Source organism: Gavialis gangeticus, unplaced genomic scaffold, assembly GCF_001723915.1.
Source record: "Gavialis gangeticus isolate Ggan-Ray unplaced genomic scaffold, GavGan_comp1, whole genome shotgun sequence".
NCBI lineage: Eukaryota > Metazoa > Chordata > Crocodylia > Gavialidae > Gavialis > Gavialis gangeticus.
The window spans coordinates 15,784,038-15,802,494 of record NW_017728994.1 but is presented as its reverse complement, the minus strand read 5'-3'; the positions used below and the strand labels follow the sequence as shown (position 1 = coordinate 15,802,494).

The following is an 18,457-nucleotide window of genomic DNA, read 5'->3' as shown; positions in this document are numbered from 1 at the left end:
TGGGGCTGGGGCTGGGGCTGGGGCTGGGGCTGGGGCAGGTCAGGCCAGGCTGGGGTGGTTGCTTAGCAACCAAAGCTGCACCTCCTGCATGGAGGCATGGCTTGTAGATGGGCAGCCCAGGGCCAGGGCTTATGGAGGGGTGCTGCAGGCCAGATGGAGTTGCCTGACAGGCTGCATTCAGTCCCCGGGCCGTATTTTCCCCACCCCTGCTGTAGCACTTCATAAGTACCTGTGCTATATTCTCTTGTGTGGGACCAGTGAAACAGCAGTTGCTTTAAAGAAGATTGAACACATGGCGCAAAGTAAAAACTTGCTGCATTTTGTCATGTTAATATATTTTCAAGGGCAGGACTTGCTAAGCTGTCATAACTGTGTCTCTGTTAATCAGTCTGCTTCATTTTTAAAAGCTGTGGGAAGGTGGGGGATTATAACAATAGGTGGCATCTGATCTCAGAAAGGTCAGGTGTTATTACAATGAGGAGGTTAGTATATAGCAAAATATCTGAACTGTCGACTTTTTTTCCCCCCCACTCCATTTGCCATTCTAATATAATAAAACACTTTGTCTGTCTGTGTGTGTCTGTCTGTAACGCTTTTGGTCAACTGTGTATGCACTGCCAAGAGTGAGGGCAGCTATTGCCTGTGCAGGCCTGAGTGGGGTGGAGGTGGGCAGGGGGCAGAGGTGGGCATGCATGCACACAACAGCTGGCTGGGAGGTGGTGGCAGGGGGAAGCCCTGGTGCTCAGGGGAGGAGGTGGAGGCCGGGGGAGGGAGCTCCTGCGCTGGTGGCTGGAGGAGGAGGCGGCAGCTATGTAGGGAGTATTTACGTGGCCAGCCCCAAAGGGTAAGCAGGGTGGGGAGGACATGTAAACACTCTATTATTTTAAATCAGTCATTCGTGATGGGTAGTTGGCTAGTACATTTATATAGTTTGATCCCTAATACTGCAAAAATTAGGCTAAATTGTGCTTTCAAACAAAGAGAACCACACTGGTTTTGTTAGCTGTAAATTGCAGGCAGAGGCGTCTGAAGATATTTTTCTTGTGCAGTTCAGTTTCATTAAAAGCTCCAGTAGAGGAAGTGGGCCCGTAGGTAAGGTTCATTGACCCAGTGTTCAAGAGGTGTGGCCAGCAGGTTTCTTATGCCTGCTAGCAGAGATTAAGAAGCACTTGAAAGGGCAGAGCTCTGCTGCATTTTCCAAAGCAGAAGGTACTACACAGTGAAGCTGTGCCACATGCTGCCTGTCTCCTTCTCTCCTGCAGCAGTACACAGGTTAGTAAGTGGGAAGAGAGTTCTTGGTATGTTTCCCCTGAAAAATTCTCTCCTCAGCCATGGGTACAAGTTTTGGTGACACTCTTAGGTATTCTAGGCAAAGTTGGGGCTTCAGCTTTGTCAACGGGTAGTATTTCCAAGGTCCTTTTAGGCTGGAATTGTCTCCAGTAATTAACACTTCTCTGAGATAAGAATGTCTTGAAAATGCCACTTGGATTTTAATATAATCTAGATCTGAGCCCATTTTAACGGAGCTCAGATTTCTCATGCTCTTACATTTTAGTGAATTACAGTGTCTTTACAAAGAAAACAAGTCCAGCTGAGAACGTTGTCTTTTTCTAGCCTCCAAAAAGGACAGTGAAAAAATTTGCACTATAAATGTATTATTATTTGCCTTGGCATTTCTTGTCAGCAAACATTAAAATAAATGTTTAGAGATTTATTGTACAACAGTGACAAGTTTTTACTTTTTTATATGCACTGTCAGTCTTAGCAGTGGACATGAACACATGCTTGGATCCCAAATCTGCACTCCCAGTGGGGCTAGCCTAAGTACACTTAAAAATGAAGAATCTGGTCCCTGCTGTTTGAGTGTGTGTTTTGCCCATTCACTCTGGCTTATGTTCCTAATAGATACTCTAGGCTTATATAACAAATGCATGAGTAAAAAGAAATCTGAAGAGTGGCAATTTTATAGATATTTTAATTTAAACTTTTGAAGGAACCACTATGGAACCTGTTGAAAAATTTGAGGAAGACTCCAATAGAACAAGTAGGCAAAAAAGTAATCCTGTGTGAAATGTTTTCAACGTGTTTTTTTTTCTAAAATAAGTTATCTATCTATTCTCACACATGGAGGAGAAAGCAGTGCCAAAAGGATCATTTTCTGTTTCTTTTTTTTTTTTTAATGTTCCAATTAAAAATGATAGGGATAGGTTTATTGATTAGGGAGAAGAATCCCCTGTGTCCTTTGCCATTATATTTAGACAGCTAAGGCACTTATTCCATCCTATCCCATCTCATCCCAAAGTGTTTCACAGGCTTTGGACTCAGTATAAAGGATTCAGTAGTCCTTTATACTGAAAAATTTGGAGGGAGGATAGGAAATTTAACAATTCTGACTCATGGAATTGCTCTCTCATGCAATCAGCTCTCTACTGCGGAAATCACCCTTTTGAGAGACTGGGAACATCCTGAGATAGAATGTGCAAATACAACATCTGGGTGGGAACTAGTTTCCCTGCCTCTCCACCCCTTAGTGCCTGAGAGCAGTGTGGATGTGTGTTTTTCATATGCCACTGTTGACAGAGTGAGGGTGTGGAGTATCTGGAAACCGGTAAGTTCTAGTGGAGAGGAAGAAGAATGGAACAGCAGCACCATTACGGTGCAACTGAGGGTGAAGACAGAAGTTTTGTTGTGCAGTCAGCCTCTTGAAAGCACTCTACACTCTACTTCTCAGGATGGGAGGGAGCTCCACCTGGGGTTTGCCCAGCCTGCACTGGAAGGTGGGGCAAATGAGCTGGGATGGCAAACCCCAGACAGAGCTCCCTTCCTCCCTTTCCCTTCCCCTCCTATCCTCAAGATATAACACAAGAGCTTGGAGGCAGGGGGTGGGATTAGGGGAGAAAAGCTGTAGACATACAGACTGCCTCTCCTGGACTGGCTCCAGAGTTGGGCTTGATTGTCCCCCCCCCCCCTGCAAATCAAACAGTGAATGTCTGTTGGGTCAGGGGATTTGTTGTAACTCAAGACACTTTCTGTGAAGTTCCATGAGTTACAATGGGGAGCTGCACATTTGTCAGAGCCCTGTGAGCCTACTTGAAGTCAATGATACCAGGAACAATGGTCACAAGCTGGCGGAGGGAAGGTTTAAGTTGGACATCAGGAGGCGCTACTTCACAGTCAGGGCGGCTAGAGTCTGGAACCAGCTTCCAAGTGAGGTGGTGCAGGCTCCTACCCTGGGGGTTTTTAAGAGGAGGTTGGATGACCACCTTACTGGGGTCATTTGACCCCAGTGCTCTTCCTGCCATGGTAGGGGGTCGGACTAGACGATCTGCTCAGGTCCCTTCCGACCCTAGAAACTATGAAACTATGACTCAGAAAAAGTTATTAGTCTCTTCCCAGGTGTTTGCAGTGAGGGCTTCCTGTGTGGAGGATCCCTGTGTAGGTTTCACATAAGGAATGACTCCAGTTTACCCGGCCTGCAGAGCGAATATAATAATTCAGTTACTGGTTAAATGAAGCAGAATTTCCCTCCCTGGTTCCCCAATATTTTTGATCTAGAGATCAATTAATTTTGATCTTTAATTAAAGGACTGCCTTTTGTAACTAGATACAAAGTTTGTTAAGAATCTGAAAAATATTTCTCAACCAAAATTTAAGTAATAGGAAGCCATTAAGGCCTAAAAGCATAGCATGACGGGCTCTTGGGTTTCTTAATAATTACTAAAAACTGTGGCTCTTGCTAAAGGCCACTTGTTCTCCTTCAAATTTTAGTCACTATTGAACCTGAAAACCAAACTGAAGCTAGTAATTTTGCAGTGCAAATCAAAGTTTCTCCAGCTGTAGGAGCCAGAAGGTCTTAGGGTTGTTTTTTCTTTTTTTCCATCTAAACAGTGCTCTGTGAATTAAGATGTGTCTGCATCTCAGAGTATAAATACTGTAACATAAAACACAATCCTCACTCCTCCCCTGATGGATCTTGATCCTACAAATTGTTTTGTATTCTTAGTTTTTTTTAATTTTTTGAGAAGTAGCATATGTGAAAGAAGAGGTGACTAGGCACATCTACGCAAGACTTTTAACGTGAAGAAGACTCATTCTCCTGCACACTAGTATGGCAGGCAAAACCTGTGCTAATGCATAATTGCCCAGTAGGTTTAGTCTAATGCGCATTAATGTCACTAAAAACATTCATCTGCACAAATGTGCAATAGCACCAATTTACAGTGCATTAAGTTTGCACCTGTTATTACAGGTGCAGACTTAATGCTCTGTAATTATGGTGCATTAATGAATGTGTAGATGTGCTCATTGTCTACACCTGCTGTAGTTATCCCTGAATTGGTGCTGATCTGGGGTTTGTTTTTAGCTGAATAGTTATTTTTGTACCTTGAGCATTAGGATTAATGTACTCAAACCTTTTTTGCTTTCTTGATGCAACAATCTTCTAATGTGCAAGTCCCTGAGTGGAAGAGGAGACATGGTCATGAGAGGAGGACACGATAGGACCTTGATGCCAGCCTGACTGAAAGGTGTTTAGTTTAAGAGCATTACAGTAGAATTCACTTGTTGCTTCTTTTGATAACATTTCTGATGAAAACAAATCTATTTGAAGTAAGAAAAGGTCTTGGCCACAGAATTTGTATCTTGGCCCAGTCCTTCTGCAGTGTTTTGATATGCTTGGCTCTGGGTTTTTAGCATGGAACATAAAGATCAAGGTGACCAGCTGTTTTGAGTTCAGATCTGAAACATGCCTCCAAAATTTGAGGAAGAACAGATTATTGTATTTGTCAACTTTAATATGACAGAGGTCTGAGTAGCTAAGCTGAAGTATCTGTGGCTATGCTACCTGGTTGGAGCTCAGAGGTAGCTAGAGCGTGAATGACTGGGCTCATAGTGTGAAGAGGAAATCAGAACTTAAGCCTTTTTTCAGGCTCAATTTTAGAGTGCAGGAAAAGCCTTATGTTAGAAGATTGATAGGTGAAGAAGGATTGTTGATAGACGGTAACTGAGACAGTAGTTTGCCTTTCTCATGCTGAGTACCAAACTGAGAATGCACATTCCCATGTTTCTAGTTTGTTAAATACATTTCCTTGTGTAGAGACAGCAAGGGGGTTATCCGTGTTGTGTGTGTTTCCCCTGCTAATTATAATCAGAGAATTTCCTTACTTTTTGCTTCAAGTTAAATGAGCATCAGCTATTCAAAATCTAGTCAGGCCTTTGAAATGAGGTTGAAATATCCGGTTCTGACATTGTCACTTTTTACGATTTTCTAAACCTGAGGATTTCTTCCACATCCCTGTTGCTGTGTGAAAGTTCCACACAAACCAGAGAAGAAAATGTGTGACTATGCAGAAGGAATAGTGGAACTGAAGCTGCAGACAAATGTCACATTTAAAGGGCTTCAAAGTGCAGCTGCACAAAAAAATTGAGTACGCCAGATGTGGAAAGACGTACATCCTCCATGTCACGCCACCCTTGCTGGAATGCTTCAGAATTGTTGGGGGTCCAGGCTGGGGGTTCATCCATGGGGTAGGAGCAGAACTGATGTTGGCAAACTCTGCTGTCTGCTCTGCCTTCATTGTCTTGCAACACCTCCGTGGTAGAATCAGGAAACCAGCTGCAAAGTGCAATGTGGGGATGGGGCTGGGGAGCAGGAAGCCCCGCTCTGACAGGGGGTGCAGAGGCCTAACAGAATGGCAGGGCACTCAGGGCAGTGGTGACTTCTGGCAGTTGGTGCTGCTGGTGTAGATGTATGGCTACAATGACCGCTGTTATTTTTTTCTGCCCCAGCCACCCCACCTTCATTCTTCTGCTGGAGGTATTGTGAAGCATGTGGTCTCCTGGCTCCACAGGGACCACTCCGGGAGAGTGGAGGCAGAGTGCGCAGAAGAGTGATCACTAACAGTCTACTCCTGCTTTCTCCATCCTCTGTCATGAGTGGTGTGGGTGGAGCAGAGCACTGTGGGATGCTGGTGGACCTAGGGTTCTCCTGTTGCATTCCATAGAGCAGGGGTAGCGAACCAACCTGCGGCACATGTCACAACTGGCACTTGCAGTCTCTGTGTGTTGCATGTGTCAGATTGGAGAGGGAGTTGGGAACACTGTGTCAACCAGGGAGCACAAGGCACAGAGCAGACAGCATAACAGCAGATTGGATTGAGGGAAGCAGATCAGTGGTACTCAGAGTGCTGGTCTTACTCTGTGGCACCTGCCAAAAAAGATTGGACCCCACTTCCATAGCGTGTCCATGTATAACAAGAAGCACTTTGTTTTGAAGTGCTTCTAAATTGTACCTAATCCCAGTGGGGTCACTTATGGAGTGCCTCAGTTGTTTATGGAGCATTTCAAATATCATGTGCATCTGTCTGGCTCACTGTTTGAAGCACTTCAGAGGCATTTGAAATGTTTCAAATATGGCTTCTGTCTACACCCTGAATAGATACAAAATGCTGTCCAATCTTCAGTGTGAACAGACTTATCTCTCCTATTTTTTCTTTTTATCCATTGAAGAAATACTTGCAGTTAAAGAAGGTAAGCTACAGGTCTTTTCTTCTTTTTAATCAATATTGGCCTTTCCTTTTATTCTTCTGCTGAGAATGCAAGTTAGGGGGAGTGTAACAGCAGGAATGGTTAAATTGACCACGTGTTTAGTTTTGAATTTCTTTGAGGACCTGGTAAATTTAAACCCCAAATAATTTTATGTTAATAGAGTTTGCATGAGGAGCAGCAAGTTATTTTAGAAGCAAAACAATGACATGAGAATTATTGAGCATTTTGGGTTTTGATGAGAGCATATGGTTCTGGTAAGCTGAGATGGGGCATGGTGTGCTGTATTTGAGTTGGTGCCCTATGTATCCAAATTTATTCTAAGCTTTGTGGGAGAGGAGGGGAAGAGATGCTCTTTGCAGTGGCTTTACAAATGGACTGGCTTATTTTCACTGGGTTGTTTCTTTTCCCCTACAGAAGTGACTTTTTTTTCAGTCCTACTGGAACATTCTCAGCACTTTCAATATATTTCTTGACGATAACTGGGGACGCTGCTCCTGCAGCCAGGAAGGATAAAGAACAAACCAAGTGTGGTTAAAAACTGATACAGTTGATTTTAAATATTTTATGAAATACAGAGAAAGATAAATGTACAAGAAAAAGCCATGTGTATCAATGTGCTTCTGTTAGTCTAAGCTTTTCCAAAGATTTCTTTATCACCAGTTATGATGCCTAGTTGCCATAGAAATGTTTCAGCAAGACTATTAACAAATGGGTAATTTACTGTCACAACAGGAGTCTCTTGGCTTATTGACACCTCATGATACACTAGAAATTTAAAATCAGTCTGTAAATATGGCATAAAAATAAGTCTACAAGATTCTGTGTGTCCAGAAACCATGACTGAGGAATATGTACGCAAAATATGGGACTGAATCCTTACCTGTCATTTAAGAATGTTGTCTTGCAATTTCAGGGTCAGTGATTTTTTTTTTTTTTTCCCCCTCCTTCCCTCCTCCCCACACTTGTGCTTTATTCAATTTGTGTTGTGTGTGTGTGTGTGTGTGTGTGTGTGTGTGTGTGTGTGTGATACTAACTAGACCATTTTGAAAATGTATCCTGTTAAATGTATTTGAGAAATATAAGGTAGTAAAGTATAAAAAATGTGTAGATAGCATCACACTCTTTCTTTCTTTTTTTCAGGTTTAACCATGAGTTACCCAGGCTACCCTCCTCCACCAGGTGGATATCCACCAACAGCTCCAGGTAAATGGTCATTAGCGTGGATTGTTTAGATGAAGTAGAAAAAAGAAGGGATTTGAACGACTCCTCAAACTGGGATATAGGACGGAAGAGATTACTTGCATTGTTGAGTTTGTGTTTTCTGCTGTCACAGGCTATCCTGTCATAAAATGATCGGTCTTCACATGTCAAATCTTGTGTATATGTGTGTTAAAGATCTATGTAGCTTATGTAAGTTTTTCTAAATCAGTACCTGTTAAAGCTGGAGTGGTAAATTGGGGTATAAGAAATCAAACCTCCCTCATATTTTAAGTCTCTTCTGGTTTGGCCAAAATGTCCGTGAAAGGAGAAAGGAAAGAGGAGACGCATTCTCGCCAGAGAGCCTAAAGTCCTGACAGCTGCTTCCCGTGCCTTCCTGGGTACCAGGCATCCCTATTCAGCTGGCTGCCAGCTTCCAGCTTCCCCCAGGAACCCATTACAGGAGTTAGGCATACTCGGTATGAAAATATGCATCACATCAAAAACTGAAAATGTTAGTGTCAACATTTTTAAAAGGCCTGGATTTCCTATTGAGAGCTGAGAAAATTAGATGGGGAAGAGTAATCTGGGTGCCCAGTTTTGTTGTTATGAAGGAACCTCTTTTACAGAGGATGGGCACTTCGTATGTTTTGCAAACCCAGACCATTTTAAGGCATTTCACACTGAGGACTCCAAGGCCAGGGTGCCCAGCATCACATAGAATTTGTGAAAAATCTTGATCAGAATCAACAGCTAGCAGGAATAACGTCCCTTTCTCAATCCAGCACCATCAGTACAGGAAGTATAAAATGGGTAAGAGGGTCTGGTTGAATGTTTTGGGGGTACTACATTATTTGAGGCCAGTAGATTGCATAGAATACAGAGCTTTGATTAGAAAAAGTAGTCAATACTTACCATGAAATGTGGCAAAGCAGTGGACACAGCTTATCAAAGGGAGACAGCTTCCAACAGTGTTGCTGCAATGGTAGTAAAGGGTGTTGAAGTATCTTTGCAACAGGGGATGAACTTGTATATTATTTGATAATGAAGGGATGAAAACAGATCATTAAATTGCCAGAATTTCAAAGTGTATCAGAGTGTCCTTCTAATAAAACAACCAATTAAGTGAATATAGAACATTAAGCTTTTTCTGGTAAATCTATGTTGTTGAATTTTATTATTCTCAGATTTGAAGCTTCTTGAACTATACTTAAGTTTGTTTTTAATCATGGTCTTAGTGATCTAAGGATCTTTAACCCATTACCATATTACACACATCTGGTGAAGCACATTGGTGATATGAAAAGTAGCTACTATCTTGCAAGTTCTCTTGTTAATTTATTTTTCCTCTTGTTTGGACTACCATTGTTATCAGAGGTTATCGGTAGAAATGTAAGTATCAATTAACAGACTAAAATGTTTATATTTTTGGTATGTGAACTCTGTGTGATGATTTCAGGTAGTAATCCCTGGGGTGGCTCTGCCTATCCTCCTTCAAATCCACCGCCAATCGGACTGGAAAATGTTGCCAGTTATTCCAGCCAGTTTAATCCAGACTACATTGCAGGGATGGTGAGTACAATGCTACTTGTTATACTTCAGATATGATCTACTTAAGTGTGAACCTGTGTTTCCAACATAGGAGCAAGAACAGTTGGGTGAATTTTCAGTATTTGTGTTTAATACAGGAAATACAAGAGTAGACCATTGGCTGAAAAGTTACAGGTTGCAATGTTGCAAACTAAACTATGTTGGGATGTAGTTTAGTTTGCAACAGTGCAAACTCATTTAACTCCCCCCAACAAAAAAATAAACCAACCCATATATATGTCATGTGTTATGCTATTAAGCCACAAAAAAGGGAAATTTTTGTCGTGTGTTCTTGTTCTTGGACTGCAAGAACAGGAAGGAGAAGTCTGAATAGTGCATGTGTAGGTGGTTAACTTGTTTGCATTGGCAAACTCTATTCCAGTTTTGTTTTTACCCAACTCTTTAACCAGTCTGAATGAGGAAGGCAGTAAATCAGTGACTTAGCTGAGGTTATAACACGAGAGAGTGGCTCATTCCCTGATGAGAATCAAGGGTCATCCTCTAGCACACCCATTCTTGCAACCAATGAAGTCTCTCCACTTACGTAGTGTACGTGAAGAATACTTCCTGGAGGTTTAAAGTAGAGAAACCTAGAATGTGATTTTTTTCCTCCTGAGTTTGCTCAGAATAGGAACTGCTGAAGAGTTTAATTTTTTTATAACAGTCTTGTTACACTGTGTGTACAATGCAGCAGTTTTTTCCCCCCAGGCATTTGTATGACAAATGCATTTATTATGTGTGGACACTTGATAGCTAGCAGTTTAAAATAAGTATGCAGTAGTATTAGCAGCATGAAAATGACTTGGGGGGGGTGGGGGGAAGCAATTCTAGCTTTGGTTATGCTAGTGGAAAAAAAACAACTTCATGTAAGCATTGTACAATCACTGCAAAGTCCTTCATCACAGAGGACAGCTAAAGTTCACTAATTCTGGAAATATGAGATTGCATACTGAAAGTAAGCACCTTTCCTGTAATTTCTGCAGACTTCTATCCATGTGACCAAGTGTGCCAGAGACTGAACTGTAGGAAGATTCTACCACTTAATACCAAAGGCAAAAGCACATTACTTCTTCTATCTTATAGTTAATCTGCATTAAACTTAATGATTATGCAGTAGACACCCATGATCTGAGAGGGAATTGTCCTGTAGTTTTACTTTAGGAACTTTTATTTTTAATTGGCTAACACTTGAATAGTAAGGACTGCAGGGCTACTGGTGCTGGCTGTTCTAGACACTGGAATATAATGCTGGAGACACTAGCTTTAATGCTGGAGACCTGACTATGGTGCTGCAAGGTAAAAACATGCAGATAGGCAGTGAGTGAAGAATAGCTGACATACTGTAAGTTCATACCTTCACTAATTTTGTGTTTGTCTGTCCATAAGTTCTGCTTCCTGCAGTAGAGGAGCTTGCAATAAGAGTGCATTACGAGTATGTGCAATAGTTCTTTCTTTCTTTTTTTTTTTTTGTTTTTTTTTTTACATGGTTACTGGTCAGTGTTTCTTTTGAGAGAACAATTCAAGAAAAGCTTGGGTCTGTCCTGGCTCTGACTTAGGGGCTTGTAGGTAGAAGCTTAGATCAAAAGGTTGTGAGTTCAAAGCTGGGGGTGCCTTCCTATTACCCCAAGGCTATATGAAGGAGCAGGGGTGTAGTACTCTATGTCAAGGAGCAATACACCTTGTGAATGAGCGAGGTGGGGTCGGAAGAGGGGCTGACTGAAGTGCTCTGGGTAAGAATACAAGGGGGTTGTGGGAAAAGGGTCTTAATGGTGGGTGTCTATTACAGAGCGCCAAACCAGGGGAAAGAGCTGGACTGGGATTTTTTAAGACAGCTTGTGAAGGCTGTCAAGTCAAGAGAAGTGGTGTAGTTATGGGTGACCTGAACTACCCAGACATCTGCTGGGAAGAGCAGTTAGCTAGGTCTGACCACTCACGTAGATTGCTAGCTGAGATACAGGACCTCCACCTAACTCAGGAGGTGCACAGTCCCACCAGGAGAAATGCCCTGCTGGACCTGGTCTTTGCCACAGGCGATGACCTGGTGAGGGAATTGCAGGTTCTCGGCCACCTGGGTGATAGCGATCATTGCCTGCTGGAATTCACTGTCCAGCACAGGTTGTCAACGGCTAGCAGTTAAGTGGAAGTCCTTGACTTCAGGAGGCCTGACTTCAGTGAGTTAAGAAGACTAGTACAAGAGGCATTAGGATCCCGAAGCTTTGGGGAGATGGGAGTCCAAGACGGGTGGTCGTTCCTCAAGGAGACAATCCTCCGAGCCCAAAGGGAGTCAGTCCCAATGCTTGCCAACCGGGGTAAGAGTTCTAAAAAGTCCCTGTGGCTCAGCAAGGGCATTCAGGAATGCCTGAGGGCTAAAAAGGGGGCATACATCCAATGGAAGCAAGGGGCTGTTATCAAAGAGGATCACACCTCTGTCGCTTGAGGCTGTAAGGCAGCTGTTAGGAAGGCCAAGGCTGAGATGGAACTGGGGCTGGCAACCAGGATTAAGGATAACAAAAGGTCCTTTTTCAAATACATAGGGAGCAAGAAGGCGGCACTGGGTAATGTAGGGCCCCTGCAGGATGCGCTTGGCAATCTAGTGATTGCTGCAAACGAAAAAGCAGACCTCTTTAACAAATTCTTTGTCTCCTTTTTCTGATCGGGGACTAGGACATCTCCCCCACTGGGAGTACAGAAGGACTCGGGGGAGGCACTGCCAGGCCCAAGGTTAGGGATGACGTAGTTAGGGAATTCCTGGAGGGGCTGGTTGTGTTCAAATCAGCAGTCCTGGATGCCCTTCATCCAAGGGTGCTGAGGGAATTGGTGGTGGTCATTGCAGGGCACCTGGCATGGCTATACAAGCACTCATGGAGCTCTGGTAAGGTGCCAGGTAACTGGAAAAAGGCCAATGTGGTCCACATTTACAAGAAAGGAGGACCAGGGTAACTATAGGCCTGTCAGTCTTACCTCGGTTCTGGGGAAGATCTTTGAGAAAATTATCAAGGAGCACATCTGCAAGAGACCAGCAGGCAAGATCATGCTCAGGGGGAACCACCATAGGTTTATTAAGGGAAGATCCTCTCAGACTAACCTTATTTCCTTTTATGATCAGGTCACAAAGGTCTTGGACAAAGGCATGGGGGTGGATGTCATCTTCCTGGATGCTAAGAAGGCGTTTGACCCTGTCTCTCACCCCATTCTCATAAAAAAAACTAGGTGACTGCGGCTTTGATGCCTACACAGTCAGATGGGTGGCTAAGTGGCTGGACGGTCACACACACAGAGTGGTGGTAGACGGGTCATTTTTGACCTGGAGGAATGTGGGCAGTGGGGTTCCCCAGGGCTCAGTCCTCGGCCCCGTACTGTTCAACATCTTTATCAATGACTTGGACAACATGCTTTCCACCCCTTCATCCAAGTTCACTGATGACACCAAGATGTGGGGTGAGATGGGCACACCAGAAGGGAGGGACAGAATCCATCTAGACCTAGACAGGTTACAGGGGTGGGCAGATGAGAATAGGATGGAATTTGACATGAACAAGTGCAGGGTAGTGCATCTAGGCAGAAGGAACCAGCAGCCTATAGGCTGGGGAACACTCTTCTCATCAGCACACAGGTGGAAAGGGATCTTGGAGTCATTGTCAACTCCAGGTTGAACATGAGCTGCCAATGCGAGGAAACTGTCAGTAAGGCTAACCGCACCTTGTCATGCATCCACAGATGCATCACAAGCAGGTCCAGGGAGGTGATCCTCCGCCTTTATGCAGCATTGGTCAGGCCGCAGTTGGAGTACTGCGTCCAGTTTTGGGCGCTGCACTTCAAGAGAGATGCGGCTAGCACTGAGTGGGTCCAGAGGAGGGCCACTCGCATGACTGGGGGCAGCAGGGCAGGCCATACGGGGAGAGACTAGAGGGCCTGAACCTATTTTGTCTCCACAAGAGAAGGCTGAGGGGGGATCTGGTGGCCATCTACAAATTCACCTGGGGGGGGATCAGCAGGGAATAGGAGATGCCCTGTTCCCCCAGGCACCACACAGAGTAACTAGAAATAATGGCCACAAATTGATAGAGAGCAGGTTCAAGCTTGACATCAAGAGGCATTACTTTACGGTTAGGGAGGCTAGGACCTGGAACCAACTTCCAAGGGAAGTGGGGCTCGCTCCTACCTTGGGGGTCTTTAAGAGGAGGCTGGATGGACACCTGATTGGGATCATGTGACCCCAGCGTCCGTTCCTCCCCAAGGCAGGGGGTCGGACTTGCTGATATGCTTAGGTCCCTTCCAACCCTACTTACTATGATACTTTCACAGACACAAAACATGCTTTTCTTTGTGCTGCATTAGTCCCTATAAATGATCTGAAACATACTAGTGAAAATCAACATCTAATGCATCTTAATCTGCTTTAACATTGCAGGCATCCAATATGTCAGGAATCTTTGGAGGTGCTAATGTTCCACCCAGCGTATATCCTCCTGCAGCAGGTGGCTATCCTCCTGTTCCCCAGGGGGGCTTTGGACAGCCTCCACCAGGACAGCAAGCTTCTTATGGAATGTACCCACCACCAGGAGGAAACCCACCATCAGCAATGCCAGCTTATCCGGGATACCCTGGCCAGCCTTTGCCAGCTCCAGGGCAGCCACCAGTGACCTATCCAGGGCAGCCACCAGTGACCTATCCAGGGCAGCCACCAGTGACCTATCCAGGGCAGCAGCCAATGCCAAGTTACCCATCGGGCCCACCTGTGAATCCCTCTGTGCCTTCTTATTCAGGATCTGCCATGCCTACAGTCATGCCTGGAACAGTAAGGACTTCAGTGTTTTACTCTCACTCCATTGCATGTTTTCTCTGCATAAACCAGAAGCTATCAAGACTAGAACTGGATATATGAGCCAAGGAAAATGATAGGCTCATTTCAGGTGGAAACACTACAAGTATAGACTGACTGAAAATAAACCTCATTTCACCCAACTATCCAAAATAAAATTCCAGGGCCAAGTTTTAAATCTTGATTACATCGACCTTTTTCTAGCATCGAGGCAGATGCAGTGTCTTGTCCCCCCCTGAATTTTCTTATTGTTGGGATAAGAGTGAATCAGCTAGCAGTGGCGTACTGACAGGGGAGTGGGAGGGTGCCATGGCACCTGCCGGGGTGGGGGTGTGCCAGCCGGGCCGAGAGGCTGCGGTGCCTCCTGCATTTGGTGTATACACTTGGTGGGTTGTACGCTTCTTTACCTGTTATGGACGGAAATTCCTGCCACTGCCCCTCCCCCAGTGTCTGGTGTGCCATGATGTTAATTTCCCCTCAAAAGTGCCGTGGGGCAAGAGAGGGGGCTCTGCACCCTGCTTGAATTGTCCCCAGGGGGTGGGGGGTGGGGCAAATGCAGGCATTGGTCCCTGGGAGCCAGAGACCCATGGTACACCACTGTCAGCTAGTTAAGTTTAATTCCAATTTTATATGGTCATTTCCAGACAAGGGAAATAGCAAGAGACAGGCTAGTAATGATAGTTACTTTTCCTGAGTTGTAAAATACAGTTTTCTAGTTAGTCAGTGTCTAACATGCTGATATACTTATTTAGCATAGACCGCGAGGCACAATCACTGATGCACCAGGATTTGACCCCCTGAGGGATGCAGAAGTCTTGAGGAAAGCAATGAAAGGATTTGGTGAGTTGTCTGTGGGTTTATAGTTTATGGTGAAGGTAGAATAGCAGTATTGTTTGCCATTTCTCATTGTTATATGTGCAAAGAATGGAACTCCAAGACAATCCTCCGTTCTTGAAACAGAACTTTTATCTGTGTTAGTCAATTAGGATAAAACATAGGTGTAACCAACATTATGAGTCTGTTTATATTTCTTTCCATGGTACTGGCAGTTGAGATTGGGATTAGCTCACTTCAATTATCATAGGTTGATTTAGTAGCGTATATCCCTACATGATATATCCAAGGGTACAATTCAGCTCCATTTGAAGTCAAAGGGAATTTATCGTTTGACACTGGTAGGAACAAAATCATAACCTAGTAGAATGTGATGGTTCTAAAAATGTCATATACTGTTCACTGCATGTCGTATATGTGTGCTTACAGGAACTGATGAGCAGGCAATAATAGATTGTCTTGGAAGCCGTTCAAGCAAGCAAAGGCAGCAGATCATCCTGTCCTTCAAAACGGCTTATGGAAAGGCAAGTATTTCACCATAGCAGGGTGCAGATTAAAAAGAGGCTTGCTTCCATCTACTTCATTTTCTTTATCAGTGAGACAAATGGTGCCAGTGCCTGAAAAAAAGCAGTGAGAATTAAACAGTGGTGACATAGTTCACATGGGAAGACTGCCATTGACTGGTTGCCCCCATTCAGTATTCTGGCTGTCCACTTTTCTTCCACCTTGTAATCCAGTTACGTGGTGTAGTTTTCTATGTTGTTTTTATTGTTTGATTATTACAGTCTATTACATTTGAAGGTCTTTATTTTTAAAAGCGTTCCCTGGAATTAGTACAGAAAAACCTGGATCGTTTATATGCAGGAAGTTCACAGCACATTTAATTCACATCAGGGTCCTGAATTAGGGGCAAGTTGCTTAGCTGTTTTCTGCAGTTTTTACTTCAAGTTTACACTTCTTTGATTAGCTGGAGCTCATTAGTGGTCATTCCATGCAGCTGATCAGAGAAACAATATCCTTTGAAATGAAATCTGCAGCAAAGAGTGAAAACACCTCAGCAGTCCTGCACATATGTTTGTTGCAGCTGCATATATCTCTAGATAGTTGGCAAAGTCATTTTTGCAAGGGATTAAGGTACTTACCTCAGTGAAGTATCCTTATCTTGTTATATGGTATCCTTAAATCACAAGAATTTCACATAACTGATCCTTGAACATGAAAAATGTTCTCAAGCCTGTGAGAATTGACTTGGGTCAAGGAAGCCTTTTGATTGAAGTTAAATATCTGTCTCTGTATAGTTAATGTTAAATTAGTTATTTGATTACTTGACTTTGTTAGTGAATAAGGCCCCCTCTAAATGTTATAGGTATTGCACAGTTAACTGGCTCCTGGAGATCAGCGATGTGCACAAAGTAGCTACACTCCATAAAAAGCTCCAACCAACTATAAAGTTAGACCTCAAAAATGCATGCTAATTTTACAGGTGGTGTTTACACATGAAGCAGGGTCTCCCCTGAGGCTGGGAGCCCTGCCAGCTGACAGGGATGCACCATGCTTGGTGTAAGACCCCTGAGCACTAGAGATTGCAGTAGCTGTGATCCCCAGAGTCCAGGGGTTTCCCACACCCCAGAGCCCTGTGGATTGTAGCAACTGTAGTCCACTGGGCTCTGGGGTGTGGGAAACCCCAGGACCCTGGGAATCACAGCTGCCTTGATTGATAAGGCTTGGGGGTGCAGGGAACTGCCAGAACTGGAGGATCACAACTTGCAGTGATCTCCTCACCCTGAAGGTATGTGAACCCCTGGGGTCAGAAGAATTGCTGCAGGGGCTTGGAGGGTCTGGGGAGCAGATTGCCTCAACTGGGGTATTTTGGGCTCCTAGCCAAGGAAGCTTGCTTCTTTCCCATGCAGGGGGAGCCTGGGATCAGGCTTCCCCTACACCAGCAATAAGGCACAATGAGATCTAATACACGATCCCACAAACATGCACTGGATCCCCTGCATGTGTAGTGGGGCTTAAAGTTAAGAAAAATGTCATTTAGAGTGTGGTCTGACAATCAGTAAAAATGTGGTAGAATTGGGGTGATTTACAGCTGATTCACTCTAACTGTTGTCTCTCTACTCCACTGCAAGTGGAAGCTAAACTCTTTTAATTTAAAACCTTTTTGAGTCAAGTTTTATAGTTACATTAGGTTGGTTTCCACTATATTGGTAAAAAAGCAGACAGATGAAATGCTTGCATCTGTAAAGCCAGCACATTCTCCCAAATAATGAGTCTCTTCTCTGTTAGAGTAGTTTAGTGTTAGCATTGGTTCATAGATGACCAATGTTGCCAATGGGAGGGCAGAACTCCATGCTGCCACTGCCCCTGCTGTTGCTGGGCACTGCTCTGGCCAGGTTACAGCCCTGCACCCCGCCATCAGCACAGAAATCTGGGGGCACATGTGCCCCATCCTCTCCATGCCTCTCCTACGCATTGCCTATCAATCTGTCCACAGTGCTAAACTACAACAATTTGGTGTTAGTATTTGTTAAGCCACGCAGTCACTTTTTGTTTTGCTTCCAATCAGGATTTGATCAAAGATCTTAAATCTGAACTCTCAGGCAACTTTGAGAAGACAATCTTGGCCATGATGAAGAGTCCTGTAATGTTTGATGCTTATGAAATAAAGGAAGCTATAAAGGTTTGTTTGGGAAATTTAACTTTTAATATGACAGGAGTTGTTTGAGCTGATGTCATTTCAGTTAATAAAAATGAGTCCTGCATGCTTAAATCCACTCCATAAATTTGTCTCTGGATTGTCTCATTGTGGTTTATATCTCATCTCTTAAGTTGAGAGGCACTGAACACTATTTTGCACATCCAGTTTCCTTTGAAAATTAGGTCCCTAGATATGTTCATTCCAAAAAATTACCTATTGCTTTCAAAACTTTTGGCTAACCTTTAACCACAGTTTCCTCCTTCAGCAAAATTGGAACATGTTTTCCCATCTCATTATATATTTCCCATTGGAATCATTAAACTATGCAAAACATTGTAATAGTAGCAGGTATTTTTATCTCAAATAAATCCAATGTTTTAGAAACATATTTTTCATCTCAAAACAATATTTTAAAAGTTAAAACTTCACATATATGAAATATTTCTGTTTCAGATTGGAAACTGAAATAATAAACACTTAAATTTCTATGTTTATTAGTACCTTTTATATAAAAATTTCTCAGTTGCAGAGGAAAAGCAGGTTGTTCAAGGAGATGAAACAATTGTTAATAAAATTAACAGCACTCAGAAATCTATAGTCCTTTAGAACTATATAATTTTTCTGAAATATTTTTAAAACTGTGCATTTCTAAAAATATTTTGCTATAAATCAAATATATAAACATCTTTAATAAAATGTGACATTTGGAATCACTTTTATGCACTTACCTGTTTTTGATTTTTGTTCACTTGTTTTTTTTGTTTTGG

At 43.4% G+C, this 18,457-nt stretch overlaps 1 protein-coding gene across 1 annotated transcript in view; it reads left to right on the top strand.

Moving 5' to 3' along the window:
• Positions 1 to 18,457, top strand: part of ANXA11 (annexin A11) — a 65,882-nt gene that overhangs the window by 25,759 nt on the left and 21,666 nt on the right. The window contains exons 2-7 of the mRNA XM_019502335.1: positions 7,687 to 7,749; positions 9,203 to 9,315; positions 13,745 to 14,131; positions 14,908 to 14,995; positions 15,419 to 15,513; positions 17,559 to 17,672. Coding sequence (XP_019357880.1) covers positions 7,695 to 7,749; positions 9,203 to 9,315; positions 13,745 to 14,131; positions 14,908 to 14,995; positions 15,419 to 15,513; positions 17,559 to 17,672 — 852 coding nt within the window. The 5' untranslated portion in view covers positions 7,687 to 7,694. The remainder of the gene's footprint in view (positions 1 to 7,686; positions 7,750 to 9,202; positions 9,316 to 13,744; positions 14,132 to 14,907; positions 14,996 to 15,418; positions 15,514 to 17,558; positions 17,673 to 18,457) is intronic.